Source organism: Oscarella lobularis, chromosome 15 (assembly GCF_947507565.1).
Source record: "Oscarella lobularis chromosome 15, ooOscLobu1.1, whole genome shotgun sequence".
Lineage (NCBI taxonomy): Eukaryota > Metazoa > Porifera > Homoscleromorpha > Homosclerophorida > Oscarellidae > Oscarella > Oscarella lobularis.
Window position 1 is genome coordinate 1,236,298 of NC_089189.1, and position 19,311 is coordinate 1,255,608.

General features: G+C 46.3%; 5 protein-coding genes across 7 annotated transcripts; 1 reads left to right on the plus strand and 4 right to left on the minus strand.

The window, feature by feature from the left end:
* Positions 1-25: 25 nt before the first annotated feature.
* LOC136195930 (uncharacterized) lies at positions 26-4,512 on the minus strand. Its single transcript, XM_065985412.1, has 13 exons — positions 4,440-4,512; positions 3,762-4,389; positions 3,553-3,710; positions 3,319-3,498; positions 3,115-3,265; positions 2,939-3,060; positions 1,791-2,891; positions 1,662-1,743; positions 1,322-1,608; positions 1,093-1,274; positions 707-1,040; positions 418-652; positions 26-364 (listed from the first exon to the last, which is right to left on the minus strand). Exons 2-13 carry the CDS (start codon positions 4,318-4,320, stop codon positions 174-176), a joined length of 3,582 nt encoding a protein of 1,193 aa, XP_065841484.1. The 5' UTR covers positions 4,321-4,389; positions 4,440-4,512; the 3' UTR covers positions 26-173.
* A 1,042-nt stretch (positions 4,513-5,554) lies between these two features.
* On the minus strand, positions 5,555-6,933 carry LOC136195937 (tyrosine-protein kinase receptor UFO-like). Its single transcript, XM_065985419.1, has 6 exons — positions 6,708-6,933; positions 6,515-6,645; positions 6,341-6,447; positions 6,124-6,286; positions 5,926-6,062; positions 5,555-5,873 (listed from the first exon to the last, which is right to left on the minus strand). Exons 1-6 carry the CDS (start codon positions 6,931-6,933, stop codon positions 5,669-5,671), a joined length of 969 nt encoding a protein of 322 aa, XP_065841491.1. The 3' UTR covers positions 5,555-5,668.
* LOC136195934 (receptor-interacting serine/threonine-protein kinase 2-like) lies at positions 6,852-9,312 on the minus strand. 2 transcript variants are annotated; one of them, XM_065985417.1, is made up of 10 exons: positions 8,564-9,311; positions 8,067-8,388; positions 7,844-8,010; positions 7,740-7,789; positions 7,528-7,671; positions 7,425-7,472; positions 7,308-7,364; positions 7,179-7,256; positions 7,034-7,122; positions 6,852-6,980 (listed from the first exon to the last, which is right to left on the minus strand). In XM_065985417.1, the coding sequence occupies exons 1-10, from the start codon at positions 8,899-8,901 to the stop codon at positions 6,933-6,935; spliced, it is 1,341 nt and encodes a 446-aa protein (XP_065841489.1). In that variant the 5' UTR covers positions 8,902-9,311; the 3' UTR covers positions 6,852-6,932. The 2 variants fall into 2 exon arrangements, with proteins under 2 accessions (XP_065841489.1, XP_065841488.1); XM_065985416.1 differs by having other exon boundaries at positions 6,968-7,122; positions 8,564-9,312.
* A 2,123-nt stretch (positions 9,313-11,435) lies between these two features.
* LOC136195938 (uncharacterized) lies at positions 11,436-13,577 on the minus strand. Of its 2 annotated transcripts, XM_065985420.1 has the most exons (6): positions 13,470-13,577; positions 12,753-13,416; positions 12,333-12,654; positions 12,110-12,276; positions 12,004-12,053; positions 11,436-11,956 (listed from the first exon to the last, which is right to left on the minus strand). In XM_065985420.1, the coding sequence occupies exons 2-6, from the start codon at positions 12,971-12,973 to the stop codon at positions 11,763-11,765; spliced, it is 954 nt and encodes a 317-aa protein (XP_065841492.1). In that variant the 5' UTR covers positions 12,974-13,416; positions 13,470-13,577; the 3' UTR covers positions 11,436-11,762. The 2 variants fall into 2 exon arrangements, with proteins under 2 accessions (XP_065841492.1, XP_065841493.1); XM_065985421.1 differs by lacking the exon at positions 12,004-12,053.
* A 2,648-nt stretch (positions 13,578-16,225) lies between these two features.
* Positions 16,226-17,992, plus strand: LOC136196257 (scoloptoxin SSD14-like). The gene is made up of 3 exons (XM_065985781.1): positions 16,226-16,577; positions 16,646-17,062; positions 17,154-17,992. Exons 1-3 carry the CDS (start codon positions 16,226-16,228, stop codon positions 17,897-17,899), a joined length of 1,515 nt encoding a protein of 504 aa, XP_065841853.1. The 3' UTR covers positions 17,900-17,992.
* The last annotated feature ends 1,319 nt before the right edge of the window (positions 17,993-19,311 follow it).

The following is a 19,311-nucleotide window of genomic DNA, read 5'->3' on the forward strand; positions in this document are numbered from 1 at the left end:
TCAATGAGAAACGCTGACACGAAAGTATTGCAAAAGTTAAAATATTCATGGGAAACGTAGAAATAAAATATTCATGAGAAACGAAGAAATAAAAACGAAATAAAGAATCAAACTGCACGTGAGAGGACGGGAGAGTTCGGGGATGCGGCTGAATATCAAATTTTGGATTTACTTCAATTGGTTTTGTATTCCGCTTTGGTTATTAGCGCCACCACGATGTCGCGGAACGTCGGTCGATCCTGCGGAACGAATTGCAAAGATTTCTTCATGAGATCTTCGAAAAACGGCGGAACACCCGTTGCTTGGCCTTCGGGAAACTTCTCTCCACTTTTCACGAGAAAGCGAATCATATCCTTATCCTTACCTAAGCGAGAAAAATAGCCAACGTCTCAAAATGTCATAAAGAACGAATTTGACCTTGATAGGGAAGACGCCTTTCACGTATTTCCCACAGCAAAACACCGTAGCTATAAACGTCGGCCTTCCTAGCCAGATCTAGTTTTGAGCGATCGTCTCCGTCGCCGTACGGACGATCGCGATATCGCTCAGGGGCGATGTGGGTGACCGTGCCACCTGGCATATGCGAACTGTCTGGTCGCAACGTCGTAACTGAGCTGATGCCGGCCATTTTAGAAAGACCAAAATCGGCCACCTAAAAGTAATAAAAAAATCAAAAGCCTCTCTAGATAATACCGTAATAATCAACCTTGCAAATGAAAGGAAATATCAGATTAGGAAGAATGTTGACCAAGACGTTCTGCGCCTTCAAGTCTTGGTGAATGACGGAGGGATGATTGTAGTGGAGATGAAGCATTCCATCAGCTATTTGTTTTGCAAACTTGATCCGCGACTGCCATTTTTCGACGACTTCTTTATGCTCGGGCGACGTTAGGAGCGAACGCAGGCTACCTCCGCTTACGAACTCCGTCACGAGAGCATAATGTCGGGGAGCGGCGCAGAGCCCTATGAGACTCAAGACGTTGTCATGCGCTTTGATTTGGAGGAGAATCGACGCTTCCTTCTTAAGCATTTCGTATTCTCTGCCAACAAAAAATGACCATCTAATTAAAAAATATAAAGATATATACTCACTTTTCTGTTCTTCTCTTCCTGAAATCGCGGAACAGTTTCACGGCGACTTGCCTCTCAATTCCTCTTTTCTTCAGCGTCGCTTTGTACACCTCGCCGTAGCCTCCTCCCCCAACGAAATCCTTGTCTTCGTCGTAGACGAGCTCGTCTCGTTCAATTTGAAGGTCAGGTTCCAAAAGTGCTTCCTAGTAAGAGATTAAACCACAACCCAAAGAGTTGAAAAATAAAATACTTTGGTCATGTTCTCATAGATTTCTGGAAAGACTTCTCTAACACCCGAACCGAGGTCGGCGGAAAATAGAGCGGCGCTCAACGCTTCTCGCGTCGCCTTGAGACCGTGTTTCTTGATCCAGGCCTGGAGGAAGCGAAGGGACTGGTCTTCTCTCTCTTCTAATTCGATTTCTTTGATTTCGAAGTCGGTGAAGAAGGGCACGATGAATCGAGCGACGACTTGCCATTGAGAGCCAATGATATACGACAGATCGTCCATTTCGAGATGAGAGGGATTGAATCGGAGAGCTACAATCGTATAGAAGAATAAAATCAGGAAAGACCGAGAATAAAGAATTTACCCATGTCACGACTTGGTTCAAGTTTCAAAAATCCGTACTGATCCGTCGTGACGAAATTGAGCTCGGGAAGTTTCAAAGTATCCTGAAAACAAAAATTAAACAATAAAGAGACAATGCCCATTAACTAACCTCTACGTGATCAGAGATGTTGGATGATGCGGAGCACTGAATGCGAAGAACCTGACGTCGATCGCCGGAAATGATCGTGACGTTGGCAGACATCGTTGGAAGACGTTGCAGAAGCTCTCCATGATTATAGGCGAAGTAGAAGGTGTCGACCCACGCGTCAATGGGACTATCTCTGACCGCTAGCAACTGCTTCATGTCGATCAAGTATGATTTGCGAAGACTCTCGTTGATCCAGCCTTCGATGTCGTCCGCTTCGACGACGTTTGATTGGGTGGGCGAGACAAGAAGATTATTGACGCGTCGATCAAAGAGAAGAGGCTGACGGCCGCGATACATGAGATAACGATCCCGATGTTCGGGTCGCGTCGAGATGATGCAGAGATCGAATTGCCAGACGTCGGGAATTTTAATTTTTTCGAAAGAGAGAGCATGGAATGAAAATGCTTGACTACCCAAGCCGTAGAAATGAGTGAAGAAACTGCAACTCACGCCAGAGTCTTGCGAAGAGGCGACGACGGCGGCGGCGGCCGGAGCGGCCGGAGAGATGATGACTTTGACGACAGACGATTGAAGAAGAGCGGCGATTTTTCGCTGTCCCGCTCTATCAATGACGATCTTCTCGTCGAATTTAATTGGGTGTTTGATCGTCGCCAAATGATCGTGAGGTTGATAGAAGAAGACGACTTTAGAAGCGCTCGTTTTGGGCGTCATTGGATCGAGGCTGAGACCGTGCTCATAACACATTTCAATGTGTACGTCATCGTCGGATAAGCCGGAAGGAAGAGACAATTGAATCAGATCGCTCACGAATTCGTCGTCGAGGAGACCCTGAGATTGCTTGGCGTCGAATGTGAAGACGGTCAAGCTCATTGACGTCTTTGGAGTCGGCGAAAGGGCGGTGCGGGGGTGAATTCGAAGGATCGATCCCGTATTGGGAATGGAGATCTCCGCTCCTTTGTCCAATGAGACTTGAGCGGAGAATTTCTTCCATCGAGTGAAGATGAGAACGCTTTGAGGCGTTACAACGGCAATCACGTCTTCCACTCGTTGGGGAGACGGATGCAACAAGTCACGTTCTTCTGGAGACAACCCTTCGCAATTCTACACAAATGAAAATAATTATATGACGTTTAAATATTGATTTCTACCATTGTCGGAGAGTTGGAACGAAACGGTGCATTCTTATCATTCTTATCAAATTTGGACGTTTCTTGTTCAATCGGTTCGCTCAAATCATGTCGAAGGAGTTTCTCAGGGATATTCTTCAAATCTATACTCGCAATGAAATTAGGCTGTATAATGTATTAAAATAAAAATTCTTTACCGTATTTCAAAATATCCAATAGCGCCTCTGGTATGTTCTCGCCCCATTTATAGGGTGATCCTCCATGTCGCAGAATAAAGAGAAGACCTCTTCTAACAACAGAGCAGACTGATTGGATCCCTGTTGGAATGGGTTCATCTGATATTGACACCTGTCAAATGAACTTCGTCATCGTAGAATGTCATTTGAGAATATTTCAATTACCTTTTTGCACTTTTGAAAGTCAATTAGAATCATTTGGGCCAGAGACAGAGGAAACCAGTCTTTCCCATATCCCCACAAGACAAAAGCAACTGAGCCCCCTAATGTGGGAATATCAACAACAACCGTCGAATGGAAGCATCGAGGAATGAGATGATCATCCAATTTCATTTCAATCCACTCCTACGCAATTAAATCATATTAATTATTTAACTAATAACAAACCTATCACATTACCAGTGAGCTGAACACAAACAGAAAAGCATCATTCAACACTTCTTCAAGAGGATTAAAACCGCCAATGAGAATTGCTCGATTACTATCAACAGTAGTGAAGGAATGTGAGTCTCGAGGATGTGGTTTTATTCCTGTGCATTGAGCTGAAATCCAATTCCCTTCAAACAAATGTCTTCATTGAATTCAAAATAATTTTACACGTCACTCACTCTTTCGAATGCAAAACAACCAAACTTCATTGTTCCACCCCGTGCCAGGATAATTTGAAGAAGGAATGAATTGAGATCCGTCTGGTTTTGGTGAAACAATCTTTGTTCCGTGTCCGCCTATCATGACGAGATGTTCGTCTCCTTTCTTCCCTAACACGCACATTCCATGTTGCGATCTCCCGCTGGGCGACGATTGGTCATTGGAATGGATTCGCTGCCATTCGAACGTCGATCCATCCAATTTGTGAACATCGTTTAAAAAGACATAACGGCCATGAGGCGAGGAGTAGCTCCCACCAAATTGATAAATGTCCCGATTTTGGACGACACCGATTCGTGCGTCGAGACATGGATGAGGAAGGTCGGATGGGCTGGTGGATGTTGCTCGTCGTCGACTCCATTGACTTGTCAAGAGATTGAAGCACTCGATAAATTCGAGAGAGCAAAAGTAATGAGCTCCCGTCGATTCTCTCACCGCTGCTCCTCCCCACAGAAGCATTTCATCATTGATCACGGCGGCGACGTGTCCAAATCGAGATGACGGACACGCGGATGACATTTTCGAAGAGGAGAAACGGTTCGAGAGAATCGAATCGAGTGCTTCAACGACAAGAGATCCACAACGAGTCTAAAAGAAAGCAAAATGACAATTGCTGAAGCACAAATCGTTGACTGGACCTTTGCAGGACGACTCGATCGCGCCAGCGACGACAAAACCGACTCAAAAAGGAGAACTACGATGGCGAAAACAGTATCACGTGACTTGGATGTCCAAACATTATTATTCTTAATTTTATTGCTGGTTGCGCTACTGTATAGACAATATTCAACATGCTGCTGCAAAAAAGTATTCATTGCTTATTTAATAAAATTTGCTCATGTTGCATTTGCCCTGCCGTTTGCTCCGACGAAATTTTTCTTCGCGCTTTTAGCGGTCTCAACGATTTTTACGCTGCGTTTGTACAGCAGACCAGCAGACGATGAAACGCACAGCGCACGCCGTCGCGGAAACGATCGAAACAAACGAGGAAAAAGCGGTCAGCATATAAATAAAGTGGAAAATAAAAAAGTTTTGTTGTACGGTATGAGGTCTTCTGCTGTGCCAAGTGACGGCAGCAGATTTTCTTCGTCTAGAAATTTCACGGGCATGAGAACCAAATGTTATTTCAGCTTCTCTATTTTCGCCGATCAATCTGTTTTAGCGAGATTCGGCTTCGACTGTGAATTAAATATTTAGAATCTTGACTGAGTGTCGGAGCTACGCTAATATTTCGAACGTCTTCGCGTGTTTCGATTGAAGACAATTAAAGACCTCGATTTACATAGAGAAATATTTCAAATTCTATTCAAGGGCTGAGTGAGTCTACTATACCTCTTCTAATAGTACAGAATTTCTAGCGGCAGTTGGAACCGATACGATGTCTGACCTCGAAGAATTTCCTATTGGCTGGATCTAGCAGCTCGTCGCTTGGCTCAGACGAAGAAAACCCAAAATGATTTCTAGGAGTTCGATTGTCGTACAGTGGTACCACGGCGGATAAAACCAACTCGCGCTCGCGTGCAGGAGGCATTTTGACGCCCAACGATAGCTTTCGACTTTTGTCAGTCTCTTGGTTACCTAGAAAAAGCAAAAGCGAGGGATTGAAAGTGAATACGGGCGCGTGCAACGTACGATTGCCTACCGGTGACAAGATGCACACACTTGCGTGAGGTGCAGCCAGGGATATAATAATCTTCTATTATATCCCTGGTGCAGCCATGTACTCGCAGCCGGGACTCCTCTAAGAGGCGGGTTCCTCTACGGTACGCTTCCAATTCTGGAATTCTTGCATGCAAGAAAAAAACAACTAAAAAATTGCACAATGACAGACAGCACAGTCCAGAAGAATCCTGCTTCCAAGGTAAGACTATCCTTTGTTTTCTACTGTAAAACTCTCATCCACTTTCTTCGACTCTGGAAAACGCCACTCATAGTCGGGAAGATCGCTATCAAACTGGGAGAGATCGTAATATACGCTGTCCTCAGCGGCGTCGCTAATTTGAGATTCCAAATCGAGAAACGACGGACGCTCGTCCGGAAGTTCATTCCAACAAAGCATCATGACATCATAGCTAAAATGAAATAACGAATGCAAACGTCAGCTGTACATATGAATAGTCTCACATATATTTAGGACATATTGTGGGCTTTGACATGCGGTGTCCGTCGCGAAGTAGGTCAAACATTTCGCTGTTGTGCACTCCTGGATAAGGAGTCAGACCAACAGAAAATATTTCCCAGAGTGTAACACCGTACGCCCACTGCACGACAAGTACACTTCTATTACACGAACTTCTCATTCGTCGTATACCTAAAACTTACCACGTCGGATTTATGAGTGAACTTGTTCTCGCTTAGACTCTCCGGTGCGAGCCATTTGACTGGCAAGGCAGTCGCTCTGTTTGTCACTCTGTAATAATCTTGATTCTCGAGTTGGCGAGCAAGACCAAAATCGGCAACTTTTACAATCAAATTCTCATCTAGCCTAAGACGAACAGCAGTTAAGAGTGCGTACTTGTGCGGTGCACGAATGCTATACATGCAGTTTCTCGCTGCTAAATCTCGATGAACAATATTTAATTCGCTGAGGTATTTCATTCCGGACACGATCTGAACCGAAATCCGTAGGAGAACGCGAATATCGACCTATATGTAAGGCCTAATTAGGCAACCGCCTTATTTGAGAGAGCTAGGTTTTAAAAACTATTCTCACATCACTGCGAGTGGAAGAAGTGGCAGCCGCGGCACCTGAAGACAATTCTGAGCTGGTGTCGAAGTGCAGCGCGGCGTACTGTACCTCCGCTGAGCTGGTGTCGAAGTGCAGCGCGGCGTACTTTATCTCCGCTGTTATTTAACAAAAAAATAATACAGTATCAGAAAAATGCCTATAGAACTACTGAATGTACCTTCGTTTTCATACACAGCTCGCGGTGGGAGTGCTCGCGGTGGGAGTATCATTGGGCAGTAAGGATTATCTGCTCTGTCTCGTAACGCGCGAAGATATCCCTGCACGTCACCGTTGACCATGAAGGGAACAACTATGGAAGGGCCCAGATTGACGCCGCTCGTGTCGCTCGCATCGAAGCATATTCCAATGAGTTGCAAAACGTTTTCGTGCATTAGCGATTTCATCACTTTGCATTCGCTGACGAACTGAGAAGCCAATTCACGACTCCAGGCTATACGATATATAGCAAGGCAAAGTTATAAAGGCGTTTCGTATGTGCATTACTTTCATAGCCTTAACCGCGACTCTAGCTCTTCCCCCTCTAACACTAGGTAAATTTTTCAAAGCTCCTTCATACACGCACCCAAATGCACCTGAGTGATTAGCACAACGATTAGGAAATTAAATAGTTACGTCACATATTTCCTACCCTGTCCTATTTTATCTTTGATTGATAGTTGGTCACCGGACAATATGACGGCAAGAGAGGCGCCCTCGTCGAAATCGTCTACACGGAATCGTGACAATACGAACACGCACCAGAATTCAATTTTGTTACCGTGCACCGCTGCATGCGTTACAGCAGGAGAAGTTCTCCAGAGAACCGGGTCATCTCCTTCGACGCGCAATTTAAACGTTTCATATAAGGAGCCAGCCCTACACGACTCTAACGTACCGCTTTCATTCAACTCTTGGATAATGTCTTGCAAAGACGTATAAATTTCTACAAATGTACAATAGTTATATAAAGTAACTTTGGGCGAGTAAGAAATTTCTACCGTCGAACGACGGTCTGCTCTCTGGATCGCGAGAGTAGCACTTCTCCCCTAAATCTTCGTAACCTCCAGGGCACGGACTTTGCGCGATTGGCACAGCTTTGCCAGTTCGAGCCAAGTGGTGCAAAACCAGTCTATTAGTTTCGCCTGCAAAAGAAAAAAGAAACGGGTTCGCTCGCGTCTGTTTGCTACGAAACTACGTGCAGCCGCGTCACCATCAAAGGGACGTCTGCGTTCTCTTATTTCCCACAGCATTACACCGAAACTATATCAATTATTTTCCCAGTTTATCTCGTTTTAATTTATTATGCGCAATCACCTGTAAATATCCGGTTTCGTTCGCGAATTTGCTGTTGGTTTATAGCTTGCGGAATATCTCTCGGGTGCTATGTAGAGTACTGTTCCCGTTGGAGTGAAATCGCTGCTACTGAGTTCGGTGTGGGTCGTGGTCATGCCTTTCATTTTCGACAGCCCAAAATCTGTGATCTTAATTAATGACTATGATCAGACATCATTTTGATGACACAAACGAAAGCGTATACCTTGCATTTGTAAAAGCGTTCCTCTTTCCGAAGTAAAACATTCTGCGGTTTCAAATCCAAATGAATAATGGGAGGATCGAGCGAGTGGAGATGATTCATGCCGCTCGAAATTTGACAGGCAATGTCGACGCGATTCTTCCAACAGTCGACGTCCTTATCCGACGTAGAATGCAACAGCTTGTCGAGATTACCGTCGGACATGAATTCGAGCAAGAGAGCGTAGTGCCTCGGCGCTTCGCAAACACCTATCAGCTGAATGATGTTGGGATGATTCTGAACTTGGAGAAGAATAGCAGCTTCCTTTCTCAAGCTCTTGATTTCCCTATGACAACGGAAACAGAAGTGTGGTACGCTGACTAACTCAAATGCGTCTGTTTCATGACGTCAGGCACCTATTATACTCAAAGCCCTAAAATAGGGCTCTGATTATACTGATTTCACGCTTTGTAAGACATCGTGTATCTAGGTGTTTTCAGTTTCGATTTGAGCTTACGTACTCTTTCTGCAATCTTCCGCGCAAGTCGACGCCCCGTCGTCGAAAAAGAACCTTAGCTGCCACGACGAGGCCAGTGCTTCTCATCGTCGCCTTGTAGACTTCCGCGAAACCGCCAAAACCGAGGTAGTCGTCGTCGGAGTTCTCGTCGTACGCGAAGTCGTCGCGACTGAACAGTTTTTGCGGTGGAACTGTAAGCGACGACGCTTCGCTCGAATCTGTCATCGCGCCTTCTGATCGGTGAAGGATCGAGTAGGAGATGTACCATGCACAGACAGTAGAGATATAAGCAGTTGCGCAGACGCATATCCCATGCACGTATATGCCTGCTAATGCAATCATCGAGGCCCCTTCCTCCGGAACTGCAATACAAACTTCATGTCACTGCACCTTCACGTCCATTGGCAGGCATGTAGATACAGTATATATATATACACACACACGTGTATACGTAAAATGTAGTTTCACGAAAAAGCCAGTGAACACTCAGGCTCAGGCTACTAAGTGACGTTGCGGAAGACTGCATGGCTATGCGCCAATGAATCTTCTCTGTACCAATGTGCCACAGAGTTACCTTTTGTCTACAAGACGAACTTATTGCGTCGTCAAACTGAGCCTGGCGACTTCTCCGCAAGTTCTTTCTATTTAGCAGCTCGGGTTGGGAAGCCGTTGTACGTGCGCCAGCAAATTTTTGTTCGTCATATCTCTTGCGCTTCGCATTTGTCTCACTTCCCGATTTCGATCGTTCAAGTAGACTGTAATAGCTCGTCAGGGACGGTGAAAGCGATGAGAATTTGCCGTGGACGAGAAAGACGAACGACCCCATACGGGCTTTACGAAGAACGTGCTCACGTTGTTTTTTTCTTCATATTTTCAATCAATCGATTAATTAAACAAAACTTGAGGAGTACGGTTGCATTCATCAGATGCAAACCCCAACCAAGAACTTTGGAGAATGACTAATAATAGCAAGAGTGTAGAGACATAAAACTCATAGCTCTAAATTCTAACAAAAATGACTTGAAGAATAAGCCACAACGGCAGCAAGATACTAAAATGCTTATACCAGTGGAAGCGCGTAAATAAATAGATAAATAAATAAATAAATAAATAAATAAATAAATAAGTTAACACTCAGTTCTCTTTTCAGCCTAGATTAGCGACATATGTCGCGACGGGTGAGCCATCATTGAGAAATAAAAATTGTGCACTAACTCTGCAGTAGCCCAGCTAGGATCTGTTACTTCCCAAGGATTCGTTGGAAGTTACTTTGTGGTATACAAATACGATTAATTAAGTTAAAGCACCAGAACAACCGCTATAGGGCTTGCGCTCGCGGTGGAGGCATGGCAAGCTGTTGCCTAGCTACTAACTTTGTAACGTAGTTTCGTTTCGGGTCATTTTGATGCCTGCATACAGATACGTGCTTCTCCACCACGTCCGGCCTACAGGACGTCCAAATTACAAAGTATAATCGATTTACTATAGCAGCGACGGAGATCCTCTGTCAAGGAAGTTTACCACTTTAGCAACGGAGATCCGTTCTCAAGGAAGTTTCCTACCCAGTAAATCAGTATAAATTTCAGAGAAGCTGGAAACAACGCCAGTTTGCCTCAAAGACTCCCAGCGCACCCAAACTTGAGAGTAATCTGCATTATGTCAAACAACGTCAAGACTTTTCTTCTCATTTTTGCCACGATTGTCTGCACAGTCAAAGGTATCGTAAAATGTCAGAAGTATGGCATGACGTTCGCCGAACTGCATGTGATAACAGCAGCTTATAGCTGTGTCTATGGCGTGATAGTTCTTTTCTTGCGGCGCCTTGCTACAAATCAATTAGCTTCTGCCGTGCGCTCAAGAGAGCGGCGCAGTCTAACTCTAAACAACGCGCGATTAGCGGACTGCAAACTTTGCCAAGTGCACCGGAAAAAATTCCGCTTACGCTTTTTTTTCTACTAGGAAATATCGTGGAAGAGAGGAAGGAGGAAATTGATATCGTCGACTCGGACGTGGGCGAAGGAATAACGGAAAACACGCTGAACAGACTGAGAGATCTCGGCTTCAACGTGACCGTCGTCCTGGCTGCCAAATTAACAAACGATGGAAAGAGAGAGCACACCAAGAAACTTACCTACGAAAAAGAGACCTCGCACGAGATGTTCATAGAACATCTCATGGCTGTGCGCGACGAGGTACCGGAAGTACTTAGCGAAGCGGAATTGAGAAGACTTATCGAAAGAAGAGACGCAAAGTCAAATTCAGTTGCGTATTCTGTCGACGGGTCAAAACACGTTGTTATGAAATTTGAAGTTCAAGTTGATCCCTCGCAGGATTTGTCGTTTGTCTTCAGGAAGACCCAGGAAAGAGGCAAACGCGGTGTCATCATTGTCAGTGTCTGGGGAGTCACTGTGATAGTCATATTCTGAAATTAATAACAGAAATCGGAAGAGGAAAAATCTCTCCGACACTATAGCTTGCTGCATTGCTCTGTTTTGCTTGTCGCTCTGCATGCTTGTCTGTAATTGCAAGTAAAAAATTGCCTGTCTAGGTGCCCGTGTCGCGCGAGTAGAAACCCCAACAAGGAACCGCTTTAGACGTTTCATATACGAAAAAAGCCAGTGAACACTCCGGCTCAGGCTATACTAATTAAGACTGCATGGCCGTACAGGGCAATATAAATCTTAATGGCAGCCATTAGATCCTATTTTTTTTATTTGTGGTATTATCACTGTTACAGTTCAAGATGGGAAGCCGTTGTGAGCCAGCAAAATTCGGTTCAAGTTGTTGTATCTCTCGCGCTCGCTCTCACAACGAGATTTGCCACTCTGCCAATGTCGGAAAAGCTCTCCTTCACGGATTGCAAATCGTAGAAGGCAACGAGAAGTGGGCGTGAACTCATATGAGCATACTTTGTCTGTGCTATGTGTCGTGTAGTAGAGTTTCTGTCTTCGTCTACTCTGTCTCTGAGGAATTAGAAAGCTAACAAGAACCCTGTCTGCGAACAAGAAAATTAATAGTGTCGTGGTCCATATGTATAGGGCGTCAGAGGCTCAGTCCGCCACCTTCATGAAAGACCCTCTTTGAAACATACAGTGAAGGCGAATATATCTAATGTCCTACAAATCGAATCGATTTGCCCCTTGCGTAGGCTGCAACTTATTTCTCTAGGTGCGACACGTGGTTTGCAGAAAACCCGTCAGTGGTCAGTAGATTTGCGGAACACTTACCGTGGTGGGGTAGATATATGCTTCGTCGCTCCCATCACCCGTCCTTCCTCTTTCGCGAGAGTAGCACTTCTCCCCTAAATCTTCGTAACCTCCAGGGCACGGACTTTGCGCGATTGGCACAGCTTTGCCAGTTCGAGCCAAGTGGTGCAAAACCAGTCTATTAGTTTCGCCTGCAAAAGTACCGGATTTGTTACGAAACTACGTGCAGCCGCGTCACCATCGAAAGGACGTCTGCGTTCTCGTATTTCCCACAGCATTACACCGAAACTATATCAATTATTTTCCCCGGTTTACCTCATTTTTAATTTATTATGCGCAATCACCTGTAAATATCCGGTTTCGTTCGCGAATTTGCTGTTGGTTTATAGCTTGCGGAATATCTCTCGGGTGCTATGTAGAGTACTGTTCCCGTTGGAGTGAAATCACTGCTACTGAGTTCAGTGTGGGTCGTAGTCATGCCCTTCATTTTCAACAGCCCAAAATCTGTGATCTTAATCAATAAACATGATGAGACATCATTTTGATGACACAAACGAAAGTGTATACCTTGCATTTGTAAAAGCGTTCGTCTTTCCGAAGTAAAACTTTCTGCGGTTTCAAATCCAAATGAATAATGGGAGGATCAAGCGAGTGGAGATGATTCATGCCGCTTGAAATTTGACAGGCAATGTCGACGCGATTCTTCCAACAGTCGACGTCCTTATCCGACGTAGAATGCAACAGCTTGTCGAGATTACCGTCGGACATGAATTCGAGCAAGAGAGCGTAGTGCCTCGGCGCTTCGCAAACACCTATCAGCTGAATGATGTTGGGATGATTCTGAACTTGGAGAAGAATAGCAGCTTCCTTTCTCAAGCTCTTGATTTCCCTATACGACAAGAGAGACATGCATGACATGACGCACGTAGAGCGTAAGTAACATCATGCACAGGTATCTGTTTTCAGTTTCGATATCAGTTTACGTACTCTCTTTGTAATCTTCCGCGCAAGTCGACGCCCCGTCGTCGAAAAAGAACCTTAGCTGCCACCACCAGACCGGTGCTTCTCATCGTCGCTCTGTAGACTTCCGCGAAACCGCCGAAACCGAGGTAGTCGTCGTCGGAGTTCTCGTCGTAGGCGAAGTCGTCGCGATTGAACAGTTTTTGCGGCGGAACTGTGAGCGACGACGCTTCGCTCGAATCTGCCATCGCGCCTTCTGATTGGCGAACGAGTAGAAGATAGGCCTAGACCACAGACCGACTGACGTAGTCGTACGAGCGATATGTGTAGCTCCGGTCTCGGCATGCAGTTGCGCAGACCCACGTAGATATATGCCTGTAAATATAATCATCGGTGCACTTCCTTCCGTCCTCCAGAACTGCGAATTTCACGTCAGTCACCATGATATATGTCACTGCCAACTGTCACCCGGTCCATTGGGAAGCAGGATATATACGCGGTCTTTCATCAAACACCTCTAGACTTAGTTTTACGGAAAAAAAGCCAGTGAACACACAGCTAGGCCCAGGCTACTATAAGACAGCATCTCGAATCTTCTCCCAATTTTAGCCTTATTGGCAGCCATTATATCCTATATATGGTATGATATCAGGAACACTGTTACAGTTCGAGACGGGAAGCCGCTGTGAGCCTGCAAAATTTCGTTCAAGTTGTTGTATCTCTCGCGCTTCGTATTTGCCTCACTTCTCTATACCGATGGTTTACGTAGACATTGGAGTAGCGTAATAACACGTCAGGAACGGAGGAAGCGAAGAGAATTTCCGTATAGAGCGACGCTCGCGAACATCTGCATACGGGCTTTGCAATGAACCCCTCACCCACAGGTTAAATATCTGCCTCACCCATGGGACCATGATGGGACCATATATACCGGTATACGTATACAGTATATATATTTCTTTATTTTTCTTCATATTTTCAGTGTCATCAACTTGAACTGGCATCGGTAGCTCTACGATAAATTATTTAAACTGACGCTTCTGGAAGACGCATATTCCCCAATCAATCAATCAATCAATCCATCAATCCATCAAAATCTGTATAGATTGTACGTGTATCATTATGTTAGCACACATTCCCTAATGTAATACTGAAATTTGTTCTAACATAATGATATTTAATTCCAGTCGTAGCATTCCGGTGAATTTCAAGGCTGATGTTCTACCTACTATTCGTAGATTGCGGTGCAGCGATGGCGGAAGGACTATCATGCAATTCATCTATATTGCACAAACTTTAACTGAATCAGTGCATGGCGCCGCGTTAGCACGAGCGGTGTTTAGATCCTTGTAAAAGAACACAGAATAGAAGCTGGAAATCCCTGTCGCCCGGTACCAAATAGAACAAGCCAATCTGTATAGAGTAGATTTTGCGGTCATCACAAAGTTCATTGACCTTTTGATAGAGTATCGGAAACTGCCTTTCTCTCCATATAGTTAATTCGAAAAATAGCTTACTTGAAGCATAGATGTATCTATGCTTGAAGCAACGCACCTTGCATGACGCGTTGGCCCAGGCTAAATTCGATTGCTGGTGCGGAAACCGAAGATGGTGCCTCCCCAATATATCAGCGTGAGTTTGAAGCTAGAAAGGAGACATGTAACGGTACAATAACTCGCTCAACGGTGCTGATGTTGACGAAGAAATGTTGTCCTGACAAAGTGACGGGGGAATAATTAGAAAAACGAACGAATCGCGTCCTCTGATACAACTTGAAGTTATACCATTGCAACGCCTGCTGCCTCTTTCTGCAGTTGAACGTAGTCGTCAAATGGGAGGAGCGCAGTAGGGGCTCGATGAATGGACAACCAAGAGTTGATTGCTCATACGGTTACCACTTTCGCATGCACTCATTTGATGCCAACCCAAGCCAAGAACGTGAAACAATGAAAATTATCAATATAGCGTTGAAACTGATATACCCGGTAGCGCCAAAAAGAAAGAACGAAATGAATGAAAAAAGAAAGAAGGCGAAGCCACAGCGATGACAGGATACTAAAGAAATGCTTATATTGACACTATAGATTCCGAATATACTGGCACATGCAAGTCAAGCCAAAACAGGTAAGCAATCGCTAAGAAATAAATAAAAAACGAAGCTTTCTCCCTGAAGGAGCACGTCAACGCTCTACTTGAACCCTTCGTTCAGAGTAAGAATTATTATGATGATGATGATGACGATTCTTTTATTGCTATTATTATAGAGACTCCTTTTCTGCCCGATCCGAGTACGGTTCTTCTGATCGACATGCACGCTCAAGTCAAACCACTGAAGGAGGGCGAGTACATACGAGATCTGAGCGGAAAGGGAAATAACGCCCAGATCGTCGGCTCGCCGATTTTCAATTCCAAAGACGCGGGATGCATGAATTCGATTCAATTCGACGAACCCGACAAACTCATTGTAGCTAGCTCGCCGTCCCTCTGCATCAGAGAGCAGATCACAATCGAAGCGTGGATACAAACGGATACAGACATGGGTTATCTGCTGCTCAAAAGGGGCTCGTACGGGTTTCCTAAATTTCTTGAAAATCACGTCGTATTTTCGTATCTCCACGGTAGACAAGGTTATCCCGATTTTGTACTGGAGCAGCCAAAGGCAACTGACGGGGACTGGCACTATTTTGCCATGACGTACGACGGAGAAGTCCTTCGATATTATCTTGACGGCGAATTGTCGAAAGAGTTGGCTAGAGTCGGTACAATTCGAGATGTTTCCGGTTCCATCATCATCGGACACTCCGAAGGATGGCGCAAAAAGGGCAGAGCGCATTTCGCTGGAAAATTCTCGGCTCTGCGCGTGTCGAATCGCGCTCGCTCTCACGACGAGATTCGCCACTCTGCCAATGTCGGAAAAGCTCTCCTTCACGGATGCAAATGGTAGAAGGCAACGAGAAGTGGGCGTGAACTCATATGAGCATACTTTGTCCGTGTTATGTGTCGTGCAGTAGAGTTTTCTGTCTTAGTCTACTTTGTCTCTGAAGAATTAGAAAGCAAACAAGAACCCTGTCTGCAAACTACCGAATCCTTTCTACGACTTTCAGCAAGAAAATTAATAGTGCAATGGTCCAAATTTGATGTACAGTAGGGCGTCAGAGGCTCAGTCCGCCACCTTCACGAAAGACCCTCTTTGGAACATACAGTGAAGGCGAATCTAAGGTCGTACAAATCGAATCGATTTGCCCCTTGCGTAGGCTGCAACTTATTTTTCTAGGTGCGACACGTGGTTGCAGAAGACCCGTCAGTGGTCATTAGATTTGCGGAACACTTACCGTGGTGGGGTAGTCGCTCCCATTACCCGTCCTTCCTCTGTTTAATAAGCTAGTCTACTATCTACAGTAGGTGCTATAGCGGAAGTAACTGGTGTATCATACCCACGTTTGTCGTGACTTTGATTGCGTCATTAATTAGTTAGACAAATCGCCGCATGCACCCGAACAATGGCTGCCTATGAAACTGCCGCTGTCGCCACCGATCAAGCCATGGCCTCTAAGATAGGAGCGCACGTCCTTCGCGAAATGAACGGCACGGCAGCCGACGCCGCCGTCGCCGTCGCTCTCTCGCTCGGCGTAATCAATTTCCAATCGTCCGGACTCGGCGGCGGCGGATTCCTCGTCTACTACGACAACTCCGCCAAAGAATCGACGGCAATCAATTTCAGAGAAAAAGCCCCATCGGGCGCCTACGATTCAATGTACGACGACGTCGCCGAGAGACCAGCTCTTCTCGTGGGCGTGCCGGGCGAGCTCAAGGGTCCTGGAAAAAATACGGACGAGTCGAATGGAAGGAACTGTTCGACTTGGCCGCGAACGTCGCCGAGACGGGATTCCCCGTCACCAATTGGACCGAACGCGCTCTAGGCCTGAAAAAGGAGGACCAGTTCACCGACGAACTGGAAACGTTTCTGAAGCCAAACGAGAAGCGATTCATAGCGGAAAACGATTGGTTTTCAGCGCCGCGGCTAGGCGCGACGCTGCGCCGCATCGGCGCGCACGGCAACAGCGACATCTTCTACAAAGGCAAAATGGCACGCGACATGGTCGAAGAGCTGAACGCGGCCGGCGGCGTTTTCGCCTACGACGACTTCGCCGCGTGCGACGTCGAAGAGACGGCGACCATTAAAACGCACTTCATGGATATGACCGTGTGCGGCGCCCCGCCCCCGTGCAGCACGCAATACCTCCTAAACATTCTATCGACGATAGGAGAGGAAGCGACTAGTTTCGACGCCGACACGCGTCACTATGTCGGCGTCACTACATCGCCGAAGCGTTCAAGTTCGCCTTCGCGGCGAGAATGCGATTCGGCGACGCCCCGGAGGCGAAGGCGCTGTCGAACGCCTCCTGACGTCACTCGAAGCCCAATGAGTCAAAGCGAAAATCGACAAAACGACCACGCATGCGCCCGACTACTACGACGCCTTCTACGCGCTCTCGAACGACGACGGAACGACCCACTTCTCTATCGTCGACTCGCACGGAAACGCCGTCGCCTTGACGACGACAATCGAGAGTTATTTCGGAAGTCGAATCTATTCGGAATCGCTCGGCTTTCTCTACAATTCGACCGTCGTCAATTACGCGCGTCCGGACAAGTACAATCCCGTACACAATCTCGCGCCAAATCCGATTAATTACGTACGACCCGGAAAGCGATCTCAGTCAACGACGTCACCGCTCGTTTGTATCGATCAAAAAGGCGACGTCGTCGCCGTCGTCGGCGCGTCGGGCTCTCATATGATCATAACTAGTGTCGTTTTGACGCTCGTCAAATATTTCGCGTTCGGCTATTCGCTCGCGGACGCCGTTCGCGAACCGCGCTTTCATCATCAACTCGTTCCTAACTACGTTTGCGTTCAAGAGGATTTTCCCGACGAGTGGAGGCGCGATTTCGAGAGGCGCGGACACGTCGTCGAGTGCGTGCCGCGTCGCTTGGCTGCCGTTCAGGCGATTGTGAAAACGGGAAATTCGTCGCCGTGTGCGATTATAGAAAGAAGGGCGAACCGGACGGGTTTTAGGAAAGGGCGGCACGTGACTTTGACGGAATGGATGCATGTTCTTTGTGTGTCGGAAACGCGCGCGCGGGGGTGGGTCCTAACGAGGGGCCTCACTTAGAAAGGATCGCTTACGCTTTCGAGATATCGAATACAGGTCACGACAACGTCTGGAAACATCCGGAAAAGAGATTCGGTACCGTAGAAAGCGAGATGAGAGGCGTGTTCGACTCCTTCGATGGCCCTAGCTGGCCGGAGGCAAAACTGTACACCGTACACCTACGTAGGTACACGCTCTCAATTCACCTGTTCGTCTTTCTTCGTACCTACGCGGAAACCTCCGATCGAGAAGGAGAATGTCACGTGACAGCCCTCCTCTCCTTATATGGTCACTTTCCTTTGGTCGTAATAGGCCCTTCCTAAATTGACATATCGTCCAATCTCGCGGATAAATATAGCGCTATGAGACTATAGCGGTAGACGATCCTTATCAGCGCGGTTATGCTCAACGAACCTTCGACCGGACCGTTTATGACCATTTGGCTCAAACACTCTAGTATCCTGCAAATAGATAATAGAGGAACTCCTGGTGATCGGTGACAAAACGCAGAGATAGCAAATCGACCTAGCACTCACCCAAAGCACCCTCTCTCGAACTTACTGCATGAGTCATCGCTTCAAGTTGTGTTGCTCTTGTGTTGCACAGGAGTAGACAATGTCTCGGCTCCTGGACACCTCGAAGAAACATCTCAATCAATACGAGGGTGTTCAGTGTACATTGTTCCTATATAGAAACTTCCAATTGTATACTCAGTGTCGCAATCGACGTAGCTCCAGCTGGAACATTATTAATTAAATTAATCTAGCGCATTGGCTAGGCTATAAGGCTCAGTCCAAAGCACAAACCCATCACTTGAACCGTTCACACGAAGCTGGCAACAACAATGAAAAGATCGCTGTGGATTCAAGTTGCTTTCGTCTATTTTGCTGCCACCGCAGCTGCTCCGGTCGAAGACGACAAATCTGGACCATCCGCTTCGGTTGAGTAACAGAGTCGACTATGACTATAGCTCCGAATTGATTTTATCACATGCAGGAAGTCGGCGACGCCCTCGTTAAATATTTCTCCCTGAAGGAGCACGTCAACGCTCTACTTGAACCCTTCGCTCAGAGTAAGAATTATTTTTTGAACGATCGAAGACGTAGCGTACTTCTTACGAACCTGGGACGACAGGCCAATTAATAACTACATATCTTATAAGGACTCCTTTTCTGCCCGATCCGAGTACGGTTCTTCTGATCGACATGTACGCTCAAACTAGAAAGCTGAAAGCGGGCGAGTTTATACGAGATCTGAGCGGAAAGGGAAATCACGCCAAGATCGTCGGCTCGCCGATTTTCAATTCCAAAGACGCGGGATGCATGAATTCGATACAATTCGACAAACCCGACAAACTCTATGCAGCTAACTCGGCGTCCCTCCGCATCACATGGCAGATCACAATCGAAGCGTGGGTGCAAACGACTACAGAC